A 20,927-nucleotide genomic window follows, 5' to 3' on the forward strand; every position below is an offset into this window, starting at 1 on the left:
ATTAAATTTGATGGCGCCTGGGTTTCCATATTTCCGGACTTTTCCATGTAACTGCAAAAACAGCCTGCCACATTCATGGAGGTTAAAATATGACTGAGGGAAGCAAGCATCCCATATTCCATGGGCTATCCTGCAAGACTTAGAGTGGTAGATGGAGACAGGGCAGTCTTCTTTTACTCCCCTGGAGAAGCGTCAGAGTGGTTGGCCATACAAAGAAGATCCCCAAGACGCTGAGTCTCTCGTTATTTCCAGGATCCAGCCGCCAACTGAGAACAACTGGGTTCGCTTTATTTGCCTCAATTCTGATGATCAAATAGCGTTGTATGATTGCACTCTGTTTTTGTCTTGCTAAGGTTATAGGTCTAAATATCTACTAGTAGAATGGTTATAACATTGGTGTGGCTACAGCCCGCATGCTTCTGCAAATAGTCATCACAGGCGGATTTACTGGTCAATAGTTTGGAGTAGATACCAACCCAAAATCTAATTGTTTGCATAGAAAGCAAAAGTTTAAGTTCTGAACTGTGTTTTTCTTTTTCTGTTTGAGCTGAAAATAATATTCTATTGGTTAAAAGCAGTTATCTATATAGTATAGTACAGTCGTGGCTAAAAGTTTTGAGAATGACACAAATATTATGTAACGGATCTCCTGGCACCCCGACCGGGTACCTCCATCGATAGATGCTCCTAGTGCTTTCCGAGGACTCCAAGCACTCCACTTGACACCGTACGCACTGCAGACCCCACGAACAGCCGAAGCTTGGCCTTACCAGTCTCCTACCCACCCTGGACCTACGACAAGTCTCCAGGCTCCAGTGGGTGAACCTCTCCTAAAACCCGAGAGCATGAACAGTTCTTACAAGAGCTAGTAGTTATGCCAGGGGAGTATAGCAAATCTTCAGCGTATAGCAATCCCCCAGTTTTGATCAGTTATCCAAACACCAGTCTCAACATGATGAAGGATAAAACAGGAACACTTTATTGAGGGCTACTCGCCCGTATTTATGCAGGTCCCCATCTGGTGGCCGCGCCCCTAGGGGACCAGATGGAAGACTGTGACACAGGACAGATATGCAGCAATTCAGGATACACAGACACAACACATCCCCACAATGCATCATGGTTTCCTCCTCTCTGCCCTGGCGACACCCGAGGAGCAATTCAATTATCTCTCAGGACAAAGGCAAATCGCCAATACACATGTGGAGACAACAGGACAGGAATCACCACCCAAACACACAATGTCACACCCCCACAGCAAACACAGATATTTAACATATCTCCAGATAGCTCAAGTATGAGTGCATATCATTAGGTGAATGGCACTCAGAATACACAAATACAATAATATTAGCTATCTGGGTACCCTCACATAACATACAATTTAACCGAACGCATAATAACATAAAATACAATTCCAAAGACAGATTTAAGCTGTGCGGCCGGTCTGTCTTCTTCTTTAAAGTTAGTATGGGCCATAATCCTGAGGCAAGAGGCTGGCAAACAGCCCCCTCCAAAACACCGTGGCGAGGTTGGTTTCATCACATATTAGTTTTCAAAAAGTTTGCTGCTAAACTGCTTTTAGATCTTTGTTTCAGTTGTTTCTGTGATGTAGTGAAATATAATTACACGCACTTCATACGTTTCAAAGGCTTTTATCGACAATTACATGACATTTATGCAAAGAGTCAGTATTTGCAGTGTTGGCCCTTCTTTTTCAGGACCTCTGCAATTCGACTGGGCATGCTCTCAATCAACTTCTGGACCAATTCCTGACTGATAGCAACCCATTCTTTCATAATCACTTCTTGGAGTTTGTCAGAATTAGTGGGTTTTTGTTTGTCCACCCGCCTCTTGAAGATTGACCACAAGCACTCAATGGGATTAAGATCTGGGGAGTTTCAAGGCCATGGACCCAAAATGTCAACGTTTTGGTCCCCGAGCCACTTAGTTATCACTTTTGCCATATGGCACGGTGCTCCATCGTGCTGGAAAATGCATTGTTCTTCACCAAACTGTTGTTGGATTGTTGGAAGAAGTTGCTGTTGGAGGGTGTTTTGGTACCATTCTTTATTCATGGCTGTGTTTTTGTGCAAAATTGTGAGTGAGCCCACTCCCTTGGATGAGAAGAAACCCCACACATGAATGGTCTCAGGATGCTTTACTGTTGGCATGACACAGGGCTGATGGTAGCTCTTACCTTTTCTTCTCTGGACAAGCCTTTTTCCTGATGCCCCAAACAATTGGAAAGAGGCTTCATCGGAGAATATGACTTTGCCCCAATCCTCAGCAATCCATTCCCCATATTTTCGGCAGAAGATCAATCTGTCCCTGATGTTTTTTTTGGAGAGAAGTGGCTTCTTTGCTGCCCTTCTTGACACCAGGCCATCTTCCAAAAGTCTTCGCCTCACTGTGCGTGAAGATGCGCTCACACCTGCCTGCTGCCATTCCTGAGCAAGCTCTGCACTTGGTGGCACTCCATTCTCGCAGCTGAATCCTCTTTAGGAGACGATCCTGGCGCTTGCTGGACTTTCTTGGACGCTCTGAAGCCTTCTTAACAAGAATTGAACCTCTTTCCTTGAAGTTCTTGATGATCCTATAAATTGTTGATTGAGGTGCAATCTTAGTAGCCACAATATCCTTGCCTGTGAAACCATCTTTATGGAACGCAATGATGGCTGCACGCGTTTCTTTGCAGGTCACCATGGTTAACAATGGAAGAACAATGATTTTAAGCATCACCCTCCCTTTAACAGGTCAAGTCTGCCATTTTAACCCAATCAGCCTGACATAATGATGAGTTAACAAGACGATTACTGAAATGATGTCAGCAGGTCATTTAATGACAGCAATGAAATGCAGTGGAAAGTTTTTGGGGGATTAAGTTACTTTTCATGGCAAAGAAGGACTATGCAATTTATCTGATCACTCTTCATAACATTCTGGAGTATATGCAAATTGCTATTATAAAAACTTAAGCAGCAACTTTTCCAATTTCCAATATTTGTGTAATTCTCAAAACTTTTGGCCATGACTGTAGATTTACTATCTAGGACTTTTATATGGGGAAGATCTAGAGCTAAATTAGTGTTGTTGATGACATTTGAAACCCATTTATTTTCATATTTGCAGCTCAGATCAGCTATACACGATTAGGAATCTTTAAGACCCAAGGACCTAGAGGACTGGTGTCAGTAATTTACTCGCACCTGGTACAGGCAAAAGTTACAGCTAATCCCCTCAAGATAATAGACAAATGGAAAAAAGTAATACCCACACCGACTGAGGAATCAATTTAAATTTTTTGGGAATGGCATTTACATTTTTTGCCAGCAGTCAATAATAAAATGGTCCAGTTAAACATTATTCATCAGTCATATCTCAGACCAACTAGGTTGCACAGAATGGGCTGAGCACCTTCTACTGCATGTCCAAGGTGTGGGGAAATTTGGCGTATGATCTGGAGGTTTGGTCCGAATTCTGCCTTCTGGGAAGAAGCGACTTCATTTCTCTCAGACTTATTGCCGATTCGGGTGGAGTGTAGACCTGAGACTTGCCTACTGGGGATTTTGAATGAGGATAACTGGGATCACTACATGTCTATATTTTTAAAGGATTCTTTATTCATGGCACGTAAATGCATTGCCTTGAGTTGGTACGATCCCAATAGGCCAAATCTGTCTATGTGGAAAAAGCAAATAAACCAAATTGTTCCATACATAGTGCTAGTGTTTAAACACTGCAATAAACCTCAAAAATTTGACAGGGTCTAGGGTTTGTGGTGTGACTCCCCCCACACACAATACACATCCTCAAGACTACGACAAGCTATTTCACAGGTTCGGAGATCCATGGCACAATCGATTTAATGGGAATACTGGGAAGATGTCGAAATGGTGCCACAACTTGAAGGAACAAGGAGACAGCAACAGCGCAGTGGGTAATTGAAAACACTGAAACAATTGTGAATGTTGAAAATACCAGAAATTTATGACATACGGTATACTTGTTTGTATTTAGACGTGTACCAGTAATAAATATGTCAATGTACTGTAACTTTGTTTTAATAAAAGAAGTTAAAAAATAATAAATAAAAGGATGGAACTCTTAGGCCATGTCTGGATTTCCGTGAGATCAATCGGATTACTGTCTGTGATCCTTACCATCTTCCTTTGATTCCTAATTTGTTTAACCAGATTGTTGATGCCAAGGTGTTCTCCAAGTTGGACTTAAGGTGGGCATATTATCTGGTCATGGCTTGACCAATGCTCCTGTGGTTTTCCAGCATTTTGTGAAAGACATTTTGAATGACTCATCAGGATCACGTTAGACAGGTGTTAGATCCTAAGAGATAAGGTGTTTTTGCTGTACATGAGGTGCAATTCTTGTGCTACCTGCTGTCATCTTCAGGTTTTCGAATTGATCCAGAGAAAGTCCGTGCTGTATTGGACTGGGATCGACCCGAAAATCTCAAGGCTCTTATGCGTTTTTTTGGGGTTCACCAACTATTACTGAAAATGTATTCAGAACTATTCAACAGTGGTGAAACCCTTAACTGACGTGACTAAGAAAGGGACGGATGTTTCAGTGTGGTCTGAGTCGGCATTTTCAGCGGTTAAGGAGTGCTTCTATTCTGCCCCTATATTGGTGCAGCCGGGTGTATCTGTCACATCTATGACAGGTCTGAGAAGGTCTGAAAGATTATCTACGCATTAGTGATCTGACAGCCTCTTTTGGTTTCACTTTGTCTGTGTGTTGCTGGTATGTCCACACCTTCTGTTCAGTTGTGGATCATGTGACCTTTACCTCGCCCTATTTAGTCTGACTTTTCCCATCACTTCTTGCTTGGGATAGCTTCATTTGGTCTTGGAAGAGCTGGAGTGTGGTTTGTGTTGAAGTCCTGTTCATCCTTCATCCTCTTAAGTTAAGTGTTCCGCTTGTCGTGCTTTGTATTCCCTCGCCTGGTTGTTTACTAGTCCTCAGTGAGATGCTAGTTCCTTCACCAGGGAAGGAACGGGTGGTCTCTGCCCTGTCATTATCTTTAGGGCATCTGAGGGTCACTAGGGTTTTCTAGGTTCCCATGTATAGTTAACTCTACCATCGAGAGGTGCCCATACGGATAGGAGTTAGGGCCAGGAGCAGGGTTTTATAGGTGGTGACCCCTTTCCTTCCCTAGCGGTGAGGCCTAATGTCTTTCCCCTTCCTTCTTGATTGTCTTTTGGTGTTCTCCCCTACTACATCCGTAACATTATCCCAAGCCGATACCGACATTTTTGTTCTGATCTGTGCAGCTATGGATACTATGTCTGCACTTGTCGAACAGATGCAGAATCTGACTTTGGAAGTAGCAGACCTCAGCGCAACTGTCTTGCAGATTCAGAGTCCATAGGCTGCTGGTTCCGGTGGTTCTCCCAGACAGGTTTTCCAGGGGTAGTGACAATTTCATCAGGTTCAGGGGGTCATGTAAATTATACTTTAAGCTGCGTCCATACTCTTCTGGGGATGAGTGTCAACGTGTGGGTATTATTATTTCATTGCTTAAAGAGGACGCCCAATCTTGGGCTTTTTCTCTGCCGACCGGATCACCACCCCTCCGGTCGGTAGATGAATTCTTCAGAGCCTTGAGTCTCATTTACGTTGACCCGGATCGGAATTCTCAGGCCGAGACCAAGTTATGGAGTTTGCGGCAGGGAGAACGTTCCCCAGAGACCTATTGCTCGGAAATTAGGAGATGGGCTACTGATACTGAGTGGAACGATCCTGCTCTCCGTAGCCAATTCTGTCATGGTCTCTCTGAGAGACTGCAGGACACGTTGGCCTTTCATGAAAATACTGTGTCATTGGAGGCAGCTATGTCCCTTGCTGTACATCTAGATAGACGCCTGAGGGAGAGATCTAGGGGTCCTCACCTTCAGGATGTACTGTCCAATAAGGGTACTGCTTTCTTTAACACTTATGGTGGAGAGACACTTGTAGTTGCGCCTTGTGATGAGCCTATGCAGTTAGCAGGAGGTACTCCTGGCAAAAGCTTGGGTCATGTGAAAGGAGTCTACTTTTATTGTGGCAAGAAGGGACATTTTGTGAATATTTATCCATACTTGCAGCATCAAGGTGTAAACAAAAATAAAAAAACTTTTAATTAATTTTAGTGTGGATGGGGAGCAAGAAAACTTACTTTTGTCTTTTACTGGTAGTACCCATTTTCTCCTGTCTGCCGAGGTGGCGCTAGAGTCCAAAACTGTGAAAATCTAAGCATTTATCGACAGTGGGGCAGGAGTTAACTTGATTGATGGAGAGTGTGTACGCATTAATGGGTTGACTACTAATGCATTAGAGAAAAGTATTTATTTCTTTGCAATTGACTCAGCACCTCTCACCCAAAAATGCCTGTCACAGGTAGTCAATGACATTCATTTAAGAGTGGGTGATTTGCATCAGGAATCTATCTCCTGTTATGTATTGGAGGGTCTGCCTGCTCCGTTGATGTTGGGCTTACCATGGTTAAGCAAACATAACCCTAATATCGATTGGCAAGTGAGACAGATTTTCTGTCTTAATGCATCATTCTCTATGGTGACCAATAAAAATTTACCCTCGTTCATTTCAGAATTTTCTGATGTTTTCTCTGAGAGTGGTAATCAGGAGTTGCCCCCGCACGGGAGTATGACTGTCCCGTCAATCTTATTCCCGGAGCTAAATTTCCCAAATCTTGGTTGTATAATCTTTCGGAACCCGAAAGAAAGGCCATGTGAGAGTATATTACCGAGAGTTTGGCAAAGCGAAATATTAGACCATCCAAGTCCCCAGTGGCTGCTGGGTTTTTCTTTGTAAAGAAAAAAGATGGTATCCTGTGACCATGTTTGTACTTCCTTGAGCTCAATCGTATTACCGTCCGTGATCTTTACCCCCTTCCTTTGATTCTGGATTTGTTTAGTCAGATTGTCGGTGACAAGGTGTTCTCTAAGTTGGATCTGAGGGGGGCATATAATCTGGTAAGGATCAAGGAGGGGGATGAGTTGAAGACCGCATTTAATACCCCTGAGGGTCATTTTGAAAACCTGGTCATGCCCTTTGGGTTAACCAATGCTCCTGCGGTTTTTCAACACTTTGTCAATGACATCTTTCATCATCTGGTGGGGAGGTTTGTCGTTGTATACCTTGATGACATACTAATTTATTCGCCTAATATGGGGACTCATCAGGATTATGTGAGACAGGTGTTACAGATTCTAAGAGAGAATAAGTTGTATGCTATGATGGAAAAGTGTGTATTTGCTGTACAGGAAGTGTAATTTCTGGGTTACCTGCATACTCGGGTACCATCCTCAGGTTTTCGTATGGATCCCGAGAATGTCCATGCCGTGTTGGACTGGGATCGACCCGAAAATCTGAATGCGCTTATGTGGTTTTTGGGATTTACCAACTACTACCGTAAATTTATCTTGAACTATTCATCGGTGGTTAAACCTTTAACAGACATGACTAGGAAGGGTGCGGATATTTCTGTCTGGTCTGATGCTGCATTACAGGCCTTTTCTGCTGTGAAAGAATGTTTTGCTTCGGCCCCTATTCTGATGCAACCGGACGTGACTCAGCCATTTATTGTTGAGATTGATACGTCCGAGGTAAGGGTAGGAGCAATCTTGTCGCAAGGTCCTTCACCTAGTAAATGGCGCCCATGTGCATTTTTCTCTAAAAAACTCTCTACTGCTGAAAGTAATTATGATGTGGGGAATAGGGAATTGCTGGCCATTAATTTGGCGTTCGAGGAATGGCTGCACTGGTTGGAAGGAGCAATTCACCCTTTTACGGTAATTACGGATCACAAGATTCTGGCCTGCCTGGAGTCGGTTAAGTGACTGAACCCAAGGCAGGCCAGATGGTCATTGTTTTTCACCAGATTTAACTTCATCGTCACTTACCGCCCTGGGGTTAAGAACATCAAGGCGGACGCTTTGTCGCGTAGCTTTCCTGGGGGAGGGGGGGGTGAGTCTAATGACCCTAGTCCCATTTTATCTGAAGGGGTAGTCATATCTGCTCTTTATCCTGATCTTGAGGCCAGGGTGTTGGAGGCACAGGAGGATTCTCCGGACTCTTGTCCTCCAGGGAAGTTGTTTGTTCCCTCTAAATTACATCACAAGGTGTTTGAGGAACATCACTGTACAACGCTTGCTGGGCACCCTGGGAGCAGATCGACTGTCGGGTTGCATAAGTGTGTTGAGGACTATGTGTCAGCCTGTGGTACCTGTGCACGTGCTAAGGTGACACATACTCGGCCTTCCAGATCTCTGCTTCCATTGCCAATCCCACCCAGACCTTGGACCAATTTGTCCATGGATTTTATCAGAGATTTAACGAATTCTTCAGGAAAAACTGTGATTCTGGTGGTTGTAGATCGTTTTAGTAAAATGGCACACTTTATTGCATTATCTAGTTTACCCAATGCTAAAACTCTTGCACAGGTGTTTGTCGACAACATCGTGAAACTACATGGCATTCTCTCTGATGTGGTGTCCGATAGAGAGACTCAGTTTGTTTCCAGATTCTGGAAAGCGTTCTGTACTCGTCTGGGTGTACAATTGTCCTTCTCTTCGGCTTTTCATCCTCAGTCGAACGGACAGACGAAGCGCACTAATCACAATCTGGAGACTTACTTGAGATGTTTTGTTTCAGAGAATCAGGAAGAGTGGTCTTCATTCTTGTTGTTAGCTGAGTTTGCTATAAATAACCGTAGACAGGAATCCACTGATAAGTCACCGATTTTTGGGGCATATGGGTTCCATCCACAGTTTGGTACATTTTCTGGTGCTCAAAATTCCGGCATTCCTGAGGAGGACTTCAGTGGTTACAGGGCCTCCATTCCCGTGCATAGAGGATAACTTGAAAGAACTTGAATAACCCTTTAAAGCAGGGATGTCCAACCTGTAGCTGTCCAGCTACTGCAAAACTACTAATAACTTACTAATGCATGTAAACTAAATGAAGGTTATTAGAACTAGAGATGAGCGAATAAAAAAAAAAATTGGTTCGATCCGAATATATTTGCGGCAAATTACAATAAAAAATGACTATTTCCTGGCTGCAGAGAGCCTTTATAGTGGTGTAGAAGTAACCTTGCAGTAACATGCAGTGCCTTGCAGTAACACGCATAGGGAGTCTGATGTGGTAGTGAAATAATACTGTGAGTCCGTATGACATGCAGATGACAGGCGTCGCTCTTAGAATCACTGCACACTTCACTTATTAGGGCAGTTACGGTGCCAAAACTGACCAAATAAGTATGAACTCAACCTTACAGGTCGATGTTAGCGCCAAGAAGAAAAGCACTCCTTTTACACCGTCGCCAGCTGATTCCACATAGATGTCTACAGAACCTGTTCTATTAAACGCGTATACAAGCAGAGCCCCCCGGACAGAGTGGAGAGGGTGTCAGCAATAAGTTTGTGTTGACTTCACTGATTAATTTGCCCTTCCTCTGATCAATCAGAACAATAACCCACAAAAAAATGTATCCTGTCTGTGGAGCATACACCTTCACTCGGTCAGTATTTGCTCAATAATCCATCAGTATTGCTAATGCCCAAAAAAAACTGGAGTGGATCTAAAACATGATGATAGTGGCCCAGTCATGAAGTGGGGAGGGTAGGAACAGCATGAGAAGTCCACAGAGTGGTCCTATGACATAGGGGTTAGGTAGAAGCAGCATGAGTAGACCATAGAGTGGCCCAATGATAAAGTCTGAAGGTGGAGGCAGCATCAGGAGGCCACAGAGTGGCACGACGATGAGAGATTGTAGAGGTGTCAACTGCATGAGGAGGCCAGAGTAGCATGACAACAAGACATTTTTGAGGTGGCAGCAGCATGAGGAGGCCACAGAGTGGCACAATGACAGAGTCTGGAGTTGGCAGCAGTATGTGGAGGCCACCAAGTGGCACAATGACAGATTCTGGCAGCGGCAAGAGGATACCACAGAGTGGCCCAATGACAAAGTGTGGAGGTGGCGGCAGCATCAGGAGGAGGCCACAGATTCGCACAATGACAGAGTGTGGAGATGGCAGCAGTATGAAGAGGCCACCAAGTGGCACAATGACAGAGTCTGGAGGTGGCAACAGCAGCAGCATCAGGAGGATACCACAGAGTGGGAAAGTGACATAGTGTGGAGATGGCAGTAGCAGCAGCAGCAGGATACCACAGAGTGGCAAGGGGACATAGTGTGGAGATGGCAGTAGCAGCAGCAGCATCAGGATACCACATATGGTGACGCTGCATATGTTGACACAGGGCTGTGGTGCCAACATTGGTGCCCTGGCCACGCATTACTTTCTGCCCACATATTCTACATATGGCAAAGTTAACCTCTCCGGCGGCTTAACAAAAAACTGCCACACCGCCGAGTAGGTGATTTTCGCCCCAACAGTCCACACTGATTGACTGCTACCGCCACTGCTTCCGTAAGTCCCTGCACAACTACTTCCCAGGCAGGTAGGCTGCTACAAGGCAGGTGGTCTACCCCGGGCACATTTGGCTCTCTACCTCCCACTGCTGCCACCCTGCTGCCACCCAGCCATACTTTCAACACATATAACCGCCGAAGTGAACTGAGAATATATATTTTTTTTCTGTACTCAAATAGGCCACAAAACGCTTTCAAACACATATAACCGCCGACATGAACTGAGAATATATTTTTCTTCTTGTAATTAAATAGGCCACTAAACGCTTTCAACACATATAACCGCAGCCATGAACTGAGAATATATATATTTTTTGTACTGAAATAGGCCAGTAAATGTTTTTAGCAGAAATAAATGCACCAGTGAAGTGCGTATATATTTTTCTTTCTGTACTGAAATAGGCCACTAAACGCTTTTGCCACAAATAAATGCACCAGTGAAGTGCGTATATTTTTTCTTTCTGTACTGAAATAGGCCACTAAACGCTTTCAACACATATAACTGCAGAAGTGAACTGAGAATATATTTTCTTTTTCCACAGATATAATCTACTAAAGGCTTTTCAACATAGCACTTGCACCCCAAGAACAAATTGCTGGAATGATAGAGCTGTATAATGGCTATTTGGATCCCCAAATAATCTTTACCTGAACTTGTAAATTGCTGTTCTAGCATTGTCCCTAGCGCCTTCTGACGTCTCTTCCTGCACTAAGATGCTGTGAAATAATTCCTCCCTATCCTTTCCCTGCACTTATAAATTGTTTTTTCAGTTTCTTTGTTCGCAATGAGGTTTTTCTTATTGCTATCCCTAACGCCTTCTCAAGTCTGTCCCTGCACTCAGAACGTTGGAAAATGGCAGAATCTAAAATGGCTGCTGTATTTATAGGGCTGTGACATCACAGGGCTGGCTGGCTGCTGATTGGCTGCATGCTTACATGTCAATCTGGGTGATACCGCCGTCCAAGAGTCCATTGCCCCATGTCCTCAGTCCTCACATGTGCAGCCACTATTTTAGGAAAAATTGCGATTCATTACTACGAAACGCGAGGAAATTCACATTTGTTGCGAATCAAATTTTTCCTGAAATTCTGTATACTGATAAACTGAGTGTGCCTTATTATTGGAAGTTAAAATATAACTTTTATTTAGTTTAATAAATAAAATAAGTTGAGACACTAAATGAAGTATGTGACTGCACTTTCTAGAGGGGTAGCAGAAGGGTGCTGACACATGGAATGCCCTTATCAGTTCCTTATCTGGAAGGGGAATAGCCTGACAATTGAGTAATCAGGGGAGTATGTTCCTCAGCCTATGAGCTTTCCCTAAGCCAACCAGTCTATAGGCAGGGAATCTCTAAATGGCTGTAGTCCCGCGCGTCTCCGTTCTGCCCATTGGTTGGTAGTTTTGGTAGGTGGAACCTAGCGCCATATATAGGACACCAAAATGTTGCCACTTCGCCACTGCCTTGATATGTAAACAGAAGCGCTGCCACTGCTTATAGTGCTCTGCGATACTAACAAATCCATGTCCCTGAAGAGCCAATTTTTAATTGGCGAAACGCGTCGGATGTTGGAATAGATTTGCTAGGGAGGGAAGCCAGTTTAGGATTCATGTTATTAGTATGGACATGGGCATATGTTTAGGTTATAGGGCTAAAATCTCATGACAGAATCCCTTTAAGCCTGACAGTACAGCAGAGCGGCAGTGAGCAACACATGTAGCAGAGTTGAATTTGCCTGCCAGAGTTTCTAATGCTAAAGCCTGCTGGGACCAAGACAAAGTTTGAAGATTGCTTCTGATGAACGTTTACCAAAGTAAAGCTGCTTTTCAACTTCATCACAAGGTCTGGACTCAATTAATTGTTCATCCCCAAGTTAACCTTTCCCTTTTTTCTGCTTTGGAGCCAAAGCCTGGGGTCCAGCGTATGCAGGTAGGAGCACAGTGACACAACATTACTTAAAGGGACATTGTAGGCCACCCTATACCACTCTGACATATCTATACCTGGGTACCCACAGTACCATCACCATCACCTCTATTGGAAAGAGGGATCCTCAGTTGTTGCTATACTGCAATTGGCGTCATGAAACACTATACCCCCTCCGATAGGGCCCCATGGTGAGGCACCCGTCGCAGAGGCAATGATAAATGTCCTGCAATCCTCGGTGGCGGTAGGACATGCGCCAAACTGCTATCTGCCTCAGGCCCAGCCGCCACTGCATTTACCCAGCATGCAATTAGGGAGATATAACGTTCCTGCCCTTGCTTACTGGTCCACGTATCGGAAGTTATGTGGAGCTTGCCACAGATGGCGTTGTGCAGTGCACACCTGATTTTGTCCGCCATTTGGTTGTGCAGGGCAGGAATGGCTCGCCTGGAAAAGTAATGGTGGCTGGCAACCACATACTATGGGACCTCCACCACCATAAGGTTTTTAAAAGTCTCTGTCTCCACCAGACGGAATGACAGCATTTCAAAAGCCAGGAATTTTGAAATGCTAGTGCTTTAGGCCCACTAAGGGCCACGCCTAGGGTATCCCTTTCACTTTAGGAAGTTTCTATGAAATATGTCCATCTTATAGAGTAAGTAAATGTGACGCCAGCTGCGGTTAAGCAGCAGAAGCACAAGGCTCCCTTTGTAGATGGTAATGTTGGTACCCAGAAGTCATGAAAAAGCAGAAGAGACTGCTGCATGACTTGGGGCTCAGACTGCTTGGATGATTTGCCACAGGGTGAGGTGAAAGACAGATGCCCATTGGCTGCAGCAAGGGACCGGGTGGGAGACAATGTGAAGGAACTGGAGGCACTGTCAGCCATCCAATCTACTAGCGCCTCTACTTGTTCTGACCTCACCATTCGTACACCGGTATTCGGACGTCCTGTAGCCTATAAGCACCTGAGGAAGGTGTTTCATTTGTGCATGTAGCTGGCACAGATCGACCACGTCCTCTCCCTGCAACAGGAGCTTCACCAGCACCATCAGCACCACGACCAGGGCCATGTCCCTTATTTGATGCTCTGTTTATTCTTTGATGTCACCCACCGAACTAACAGACAGATTAACTATATTAATTTCCCTGTCACATATGCAGTGCACGTATATCTCCCGCCAACAATGAGTATGTTACCGGCCGAACTAACAGTCAGATTAACTATATAAATTTCCCTGTCACGTATGCAGTGCAGGTGTACCTCACACCAAAAATAGGAATATGTCACCCACCGAACTAATAGACAGATTAACGATATTAATTTCCCTGTAATATATAATGCTTTGTCGCTTCCTGCTTGAGATAGGCTGTGAATAGGGTTCCCAGCCACATATCAATAGATATTTTAAATCAGCCCCAAACATGAGTATATGTTACCGGCTGATTTACAATATCTATTGAGACGGGGCTGACACCACTGACTTATGGCGGCCAGTAACGCCCCACTTTTTACTTTCCTGGTGTACCTATCCTGGACTTCTTACCCACAAGCGGCACAGTGCCTGAAGAAGGCAGTTATTTTTTCCAGCTTAAAACGTTCGCACAAAAAAAACGCACTTTACTTGTATTCAAATAAAAACGGAAATTACATCCAACGTGAAAGTTTTCTGGCTGTGATTTGCAATATCTATATTAATTTCCCTGTCACGTATGCATTGCAGGTGTACCTTACACCAAAAATGGGTTTATGTCACCGGACGAAATAACAGTCAGATTAACTATATTAATTTCCCTGTCACATATGCAGTGCACGTGTATCTCACACCAAAAATAGGAATATGTCATCCAGCAAACTAACAGATGGATTAACTATATTCATTTCCCTGTCACTTATGCAGTGCACGTGTATCTCACACCAAAATTGGGTATATGTCACCGCCCGAACTAACAGTCTAATTTCCCTATATATATATATATATATATATATATATATATACCAATGATAAATACGGTGAGTACCCGTGCTAAGCCTGCACGCAAAGTCCAACACCAAAAGAAAGGCTAGCACAAATTACAATGAATATAACCTTTATTATAGTCTCAGAAAGAGACAGAAGATCCAATAAAATACAATACAAGACAATACAATGGTGAGTGGAGAACAGACAGGATAAAAATGGGCCACCACTAGGCAATCCACATAACAATACTGGCAGGGTGATGCAAATACAGTATAGTATATAAATAAATAACCCAAAGTAGGTATATAGTATACAAATCCAGCCAGGACCGTCAGACCAGTATTAAAATCTAATACAATACATAAATGCATAGATAATATTTACTAAACTGTTACTGAAAAGCCATAGATAGATACCTAAGTGGTGAACCAGAAACCCCAACGCACGTTTTGCATAAGCTTCTTCAGGGGGGACGACGTGTGTTATATTAATTTCCCTGTCACGTATAAAGTGCACGTGTATCTCACACCAAAAATTGGTATACATCAAACTAACAGATGGACTAACTATTAAATTTTTGTGTCAGGGGTACAAAAATGGTGCATTGCACCCACAAAAAATCACTATAGGTCACCCACAGAATTTACAGAATTAACATCTAGATTAGTTATTATATTTCTGTGTCAGGGGTACAAAGATGGAGCATTGCCCCATTTTTTTCTAATCTTGGATAATGCCTTCAAAGGCTATGGACAGCTTTGCATCAATTATTTTTGCATCTTTTAAGTGGTAAAAATAATTTTTGCTAATCTAGTTTAATAAAAAAATATGTGATTAAAGCTTTTTTTTTTTTATCAATATTGGAATCAATTCAGTAAAAAACTATTTAATAAGAATGTGTCTATAAGCCTTTAAAGCACTCAGAGCCAGCACAGGACAGGCAGAATACAGAACATATACCAATAGTGTTGGGTGAATGCCAGTTCAGTTGTATTACTAATGATGAGGAAACAGCAACCTATTTATGAGTACATCCGAGAACAGTTTATATTTTTATTGCAACCTGAACTGAAGGAATGTCTCCAGAACAGTTACCTCTTACCTTAAGTTCACACCTGAGCGTTTTACAGCGCGTTTGAACGCGCTGTAAAACGCCCGACGCATAAACAAGTTCTTGAGCTTTTTTTGGGGCGTTTGTCGCGCGTTTTGGCCCATAGACTCATTGGACAACACTGCAGTCAATCACACAAACGCGCGTCAAATACGCGTTTACTATTGCAAAAAACGTGCATAAAAACGCGCGTCTCAGAAACGCTCAGGTGTGAACCCAGGGTTAGGGAGGTTTAGGGTCCATTCAGATGCCTGTAGTGCACTGCGGATCCGCAATACACCCGGCCGGCACCCCCATAGAAATGCCTATTCTTGTCCGCAATTGCGGACAAGAATAGGACATGCTCTATTTTCTTGCGGAGCTGCAGACCAGAAGATGTATTTCTGGAGTGTAATAATATTACAGGCTATAGCTACTAGAGATGGGTTGTTGATCCAGGGAGTTATTCTGATTGCCTCATTGGAGTCGGGTAATAATTCTTTTCCCCTTAAAGAGGACCTTTTACCAGGAAAAAGTATGTAAACTGACTATACCGACGTGTAGAGCGGCGCCCGGGGATCCCCCTGCACTTACTGTTATCCCCGGGCGCCGCTCCGTTCTCCGGTTATAGCCTCCGGTATGTTCCTACTTAGGCTCCACCCGGGGGAACTTAGGCTCCACCCAGGGGAACCTGCCGCGGTCTCTTTCTCCTATGCTGTAGCGCTGGCTATGAGCCAGGCTATGAGCTGAGCGCTGCGATTGGCCAGCGCTACAGCATAGGAGAAAGAGACGCCGGCAGGTTCCCCTGGGTGGAGCCTAAGTTCCCCCGGGTGGAGCCTAAGTAGGAACATACCGGAGGCTATAACCGGAGAACGGAGCGGCGCCCGGGGATAACAGTAAGCGCAGGGGGATCCCCGGGCGCCGCTCTACACGTCGGTATAGTCAGTTTACATGCTTTTTCCTGATGAAAGGTCCTCTTTAAGTGGGGAAAATTGGCTTCTACCTCAGTTTATTTTTGCCTTCCTCTGGATCAACTTATAGGATAACAGGCTGAACTGGATGGACAGATGTCGTTTTTCGGCCTTATATACTATGTTACTATTTTACTATACTCTATTGAATAGGCAGTTTGACATTAATTAAATTAAACCACAAATGAGTGAAATATTTAAGCATACTACAGTATCATTGGCGCGGTACAGACTATAGAATTCAATATTCTCAAGAAAAATATTAAATAATTTGTTAATTGATTAGGAGAATCCCACTTACTTGATGGAAGCCCAGGTAGTCTAGTATAGTCGATGAAGCATAGAATATCATCCCTTCTGTACTCACAACAAGAGCAAATCCATTCAGTGACTAAGGAAGAAATAAGAGACAGAAAGGTTAATTAATAGTGAGTGAACACTGTTTTGTGCCGATTTAATTGACAATATTCAGGCTGCTAATTATTATCCTACGTGTGGAATTTATGGCCTCTGGAAGATCAAGAAAAGACACTTTTAAGTGCGGTCTTTTGAACTGACAGAACACTTACTATAATAAGTCACATCTGGGAGACATTCAATAACAGAGTACTGCTGAGAAAATAGTGCCGTACCAGTTAAAGGCTTTCCACTGAACATAAAATAGCATATTTAAAAGCAAAATAAAGTCCCTAAAGTTTCATATGCTGTACTTACTGTTAATTAGTTGACAAATAATGACATGTACTCCTTATGTTTTGAAATTTGTGAACCAAACCGCTGACTAGTTCTCTCAACTTTTAATGAACATACTGTATATTAAAAATGTTACTTTTTGATCGTTTTTTGCTGTCCATGTGTCATCCGTGTTTCACTGACACTGCACAGCTGAAAAACAATGTTCAAAGCATCTGTTTCTAATGATCCATGGTTTTCACTGACCCATAGACTATAATGGACGTGATGGATCAAATGGATGGTGATGGAACATTGACAAAATAGAGCACGCATCCGTGCTAAAAACACGGACTCACGAACCGTGCTAAAACACTGATGTCTGAATACACACATTAAAATGAATGGGGACGTGTGCTGCCCGTGGAGAACATGTACAGCACACATCTGTGGAACACTGACGTGGAATGAGGCTTTAGGCTAGGTCTACACGACGACATTTGTCGCGCGACATTGGTGCAACAAGATGGATTTTTCTGCGACTGTCGCGTCGCAGTCGCAACATGTCGCATGTTGCAGTGCGACACCATAGACTGCCATTATAAAAATTGTCGCGCGACATTAGTGCAACAAAATGTCGCGCGACAACTGTTGCGCCCTGTCTGTCGCGCGACTTTTTGTCGCGCGACAAATGTCGTCGTGTAGACCTAGCCTTAGTGTGAGCCAAAACCAGGTGCTGGTCAAAAACAGAACAGGTGCAGCTCTTTCCGTTATACCTCATCCTCGAGTAAGCTTCACTATGGACCAGATTTATCATTAGCTGAAGTCAAAATAATGGAGTGAAAAAGTCGTAAAAACGTGCGACTTTTGTTGGTTCTGCGATATGCTCGCCAGTTTTCTGAAAGTGGGTGTGCTTTCTTATGTAAATTAATCTCTAGACAGATTTACTATTGCGACAATTTAAAAAGTCGCAAATAATTGCGCAAAAAATGTCGCAATTTCACTCCAGTGAGGACCATGCTTATCTTATGTGACTTTTTAAATAGAACATGTGACTTTTTTGTAAAGACCTGCGACTTTTATAAAGCCGCTTACTGAAGGATAAACTGCTACCGTCAAACCACATTTATCACAGTATTAAAGGACCATTAATAACTTAGCCAAAAGTGACTTTGGACATATGTAAAAGTGGAGTGAGATGTAAGTGTAATGATAAATCTGGCCCTGTGTGTTTTGGCTCACAATAGCTGATGGAAATAATTGACCAAATAACTATAGAGCAGCACTGTGGGTCTCTATAACACAAGGGTACTAAAACCTTTTTAGCTATGTCAACTTCATTAATGACAAAGAACCTAATATATTTTCTGTGAGAGACAAGATCTCAGCATTTCAAAAAGAGCACTGACTTGATTCCTATCCCCATAGGGTTAGAGATGCAATGTCACTCTGTCCAGGAATCTTTGCTAGATGCAGAATTACCGAATTGTGAAGGGACTGACAGAATCCATGCAGGTGTATTTTGCTGAAGGAATAAAACTTTTGGGATATTACAACAGTGATGTTTCGATCCACAAAGGGGAATGAAGCATGCTTGAAAAATACTCCTGTGTGGGTGAAAATGTAGCTGCTGAATTATGACTATTACTAGATGCTATTACTTCCCTCTCTGCTGAGATTCCAGCACGTGTCTGCTCCCACAAATACAGATGCCTTTAGGTGTTTTGAATCATATGGCAAAACATACTATTAGGAAATTTATATTGAGAGCTTCACTGGGGACACCAAGTGATGATAATGTCTGTACAGTGCTGTGGAATATGTTGGCGCTATATAAGTAAGATAAATAATGTACTTTGTGGCACTTTGTCTGTTTTTATCAAGTTGAAATTCCATAAAACACAGGCTATCGTATGACAGAGATGGACATACTTCTATTTTGATACCACTACATTAGAGGTTCATCATATACTTACACAAATATACAAGCAAGCTGAATATCATGGCCCAGATTTACTAATACATCTGTGTCAAAAGTCTAAAAAAGTGGCACAAATTGGTGAACTGAGAGTTTCTACACTTGCTAAAAAAACACAGATATGCTGAAAAAGGGGATGGAGCCTCACAATAAGGCCTCTTTCACACTACCGTATTTTTTTTTCCGTTTTGCGGTCCGTTTTTTGCATTCCATATACGGATCCATTCATTTCAATGGTTCTGCAAAAAAAACGGAATGTGTTCTGTATGCATTGCATTTCCGTATTTCCATTTTTCCGTTCCGTTGAAAGATAGAACATGTCCTATTATTGCCCGCAAATCACGGTCCGTGGCTCCATTCAAGTCAATGGGTCCACACAAAAAACGGAACACATACGGAAATGCATCCATATGTCTTCCGTTTCCGTTCCGTTTTTTCTGAACCATCTATTGAAAATGTTATGGCCAGCCCAATTTTTTCTATGTAATTACTGTATACTGTATATGCCATACGGAAAAACTGAACTGAACAACGGAACGGAAACACAACGGAAGCAAAAAAACGGAACAACGGATCTGTGAAAAACGGACCGCAAAACACTGTAATCGACATACTGTAGTGTGAAAGAGGCCTAAAGGTGTGGATCTAAGATGTGCCATTTAGAGCCCATATTTTGACACAATTATACTTACATAGTTAATATGGTACAAAAAGGCTTCAGTTTATCATGTTCAACCAAGGGATAGGTGGGGATGTGAATTTTAGAAAAAGAAAGCGAGACCCAGATTTGTTAGCAATTTCATAAGCATTATTGTTATTTACTTTTAAGAATTAGTCTAAGTCTAGTTTTACACTAGCGTTCGGCTGTCCTCTCGTGAGCTCCGTTTGAAGGGGCTCACGAGCGGACCCGAACGCTTCCGTCCAGCCCTGATGCAGTCTGAATGGATGCGGATCCGCTCAGACTGCATCAGTCTGGCGGCGTTCATCCTCCGCTCCGCTCAGCAGGCGGACACCTGAACGCTGCTTGCAGCGTTCGGGTGTCCGCCTGGCCGTGCGGAGGCGTGCGGATCCATCCAGACTTACAATGTAAGTCAATGGGGACGGATCCGCTTGAAGATGCCACAATATGGCTCAATCTTCAAGCGGATCCGTCCCCCATTGACTTTCAATGTAAAAGTCTGGACGGATCCGCTCAAGGCTACTTTCACACTTAGCTTTTTTTTGCCAATATAATGCAGACGGATCCGTTCTGAACGGAGCCTCCGTCTGCATTAATATGAGCGGATCCGTTCAGAACGGATCCGATCGAACGCTAGTGTGAAAGTAGCCTAAGCCCTTTTTCAAATTGCCCACTGTTCTACTTGTGACCACGTCCTGAGGCACAGGGTAGACTACTATATTCCACAGATTTACAGTTCTTACTTGTGTTTTGATGTGATTTTACATGGAACAGCTTTTCACCATATTTTTTGTATGGCCCATTTATATATTTGTATAGGTAAATCATGTCCCCTCTTAAACGTCTCTTCTCAAGACTAAATAAATGTCATTCTTTCCTCATAACTAAGACCCTCCATGCCCCCTATCAGACTGGTGCCCAGAACTGAACTGCATATTCCAGATGAGGCCGCACCAAAGCTTTATAAAAGTAATAATATTGCACCCCTGCCCCGCGAGTGCATGTCTCGTTTAATGCATGACAATATCCTGCTATTGTTAGAATAGCTGATTGACATTGTATGCTGTTATTTAATCTACCATCTACAAGGACTCCCAAATCCTTCTCTATAAGTGGCTCCCTAAGTGTTACCTTCCCTAGGATATATGATGCACAGAGATTATTAATACTCGGACGCATAACTTTACATTAA

At 43.2% G+C, this 20,927-nt stretch overlaps 1 protein-coding gene across 1 annotated transcript in view; it reads right to left on the reverse strand.

The window, feature by feature from the left end:
• The window catches only part of AHRR (aryl-hydrocarbon receptor repressor), a 392,680-nt gene that overhangs the window by 93,035 nt on the left and 278,718 nt on the right, over positions 1-20,927 (reverse strand). Inside the window, exon 5 of the mRNA XM_044292746.1 lies at positions 16,708-16,797. Coding sequence (XP_044148681.1) covers positions 16,708-16,797 — 90 coding nt within the window. The remainder of the gene's footprint in view (positions 1-16,707; positions 16,798-20,927) is intronic.

Source organism: Bufo gargarizans, chromosome 5, assembly GCF_014858855.1.
Source record: "Bufo gargarizans isolate SCDJY-AF-19 chromosome 5, ASM1485885v1, whole genome shotgun sequence".
Lineage (NCBI taxonomy): Eukaryota > Metazoa > Chordata > Amphibia > Anura > Bufonidae > Bufo > Bufo gargarizans.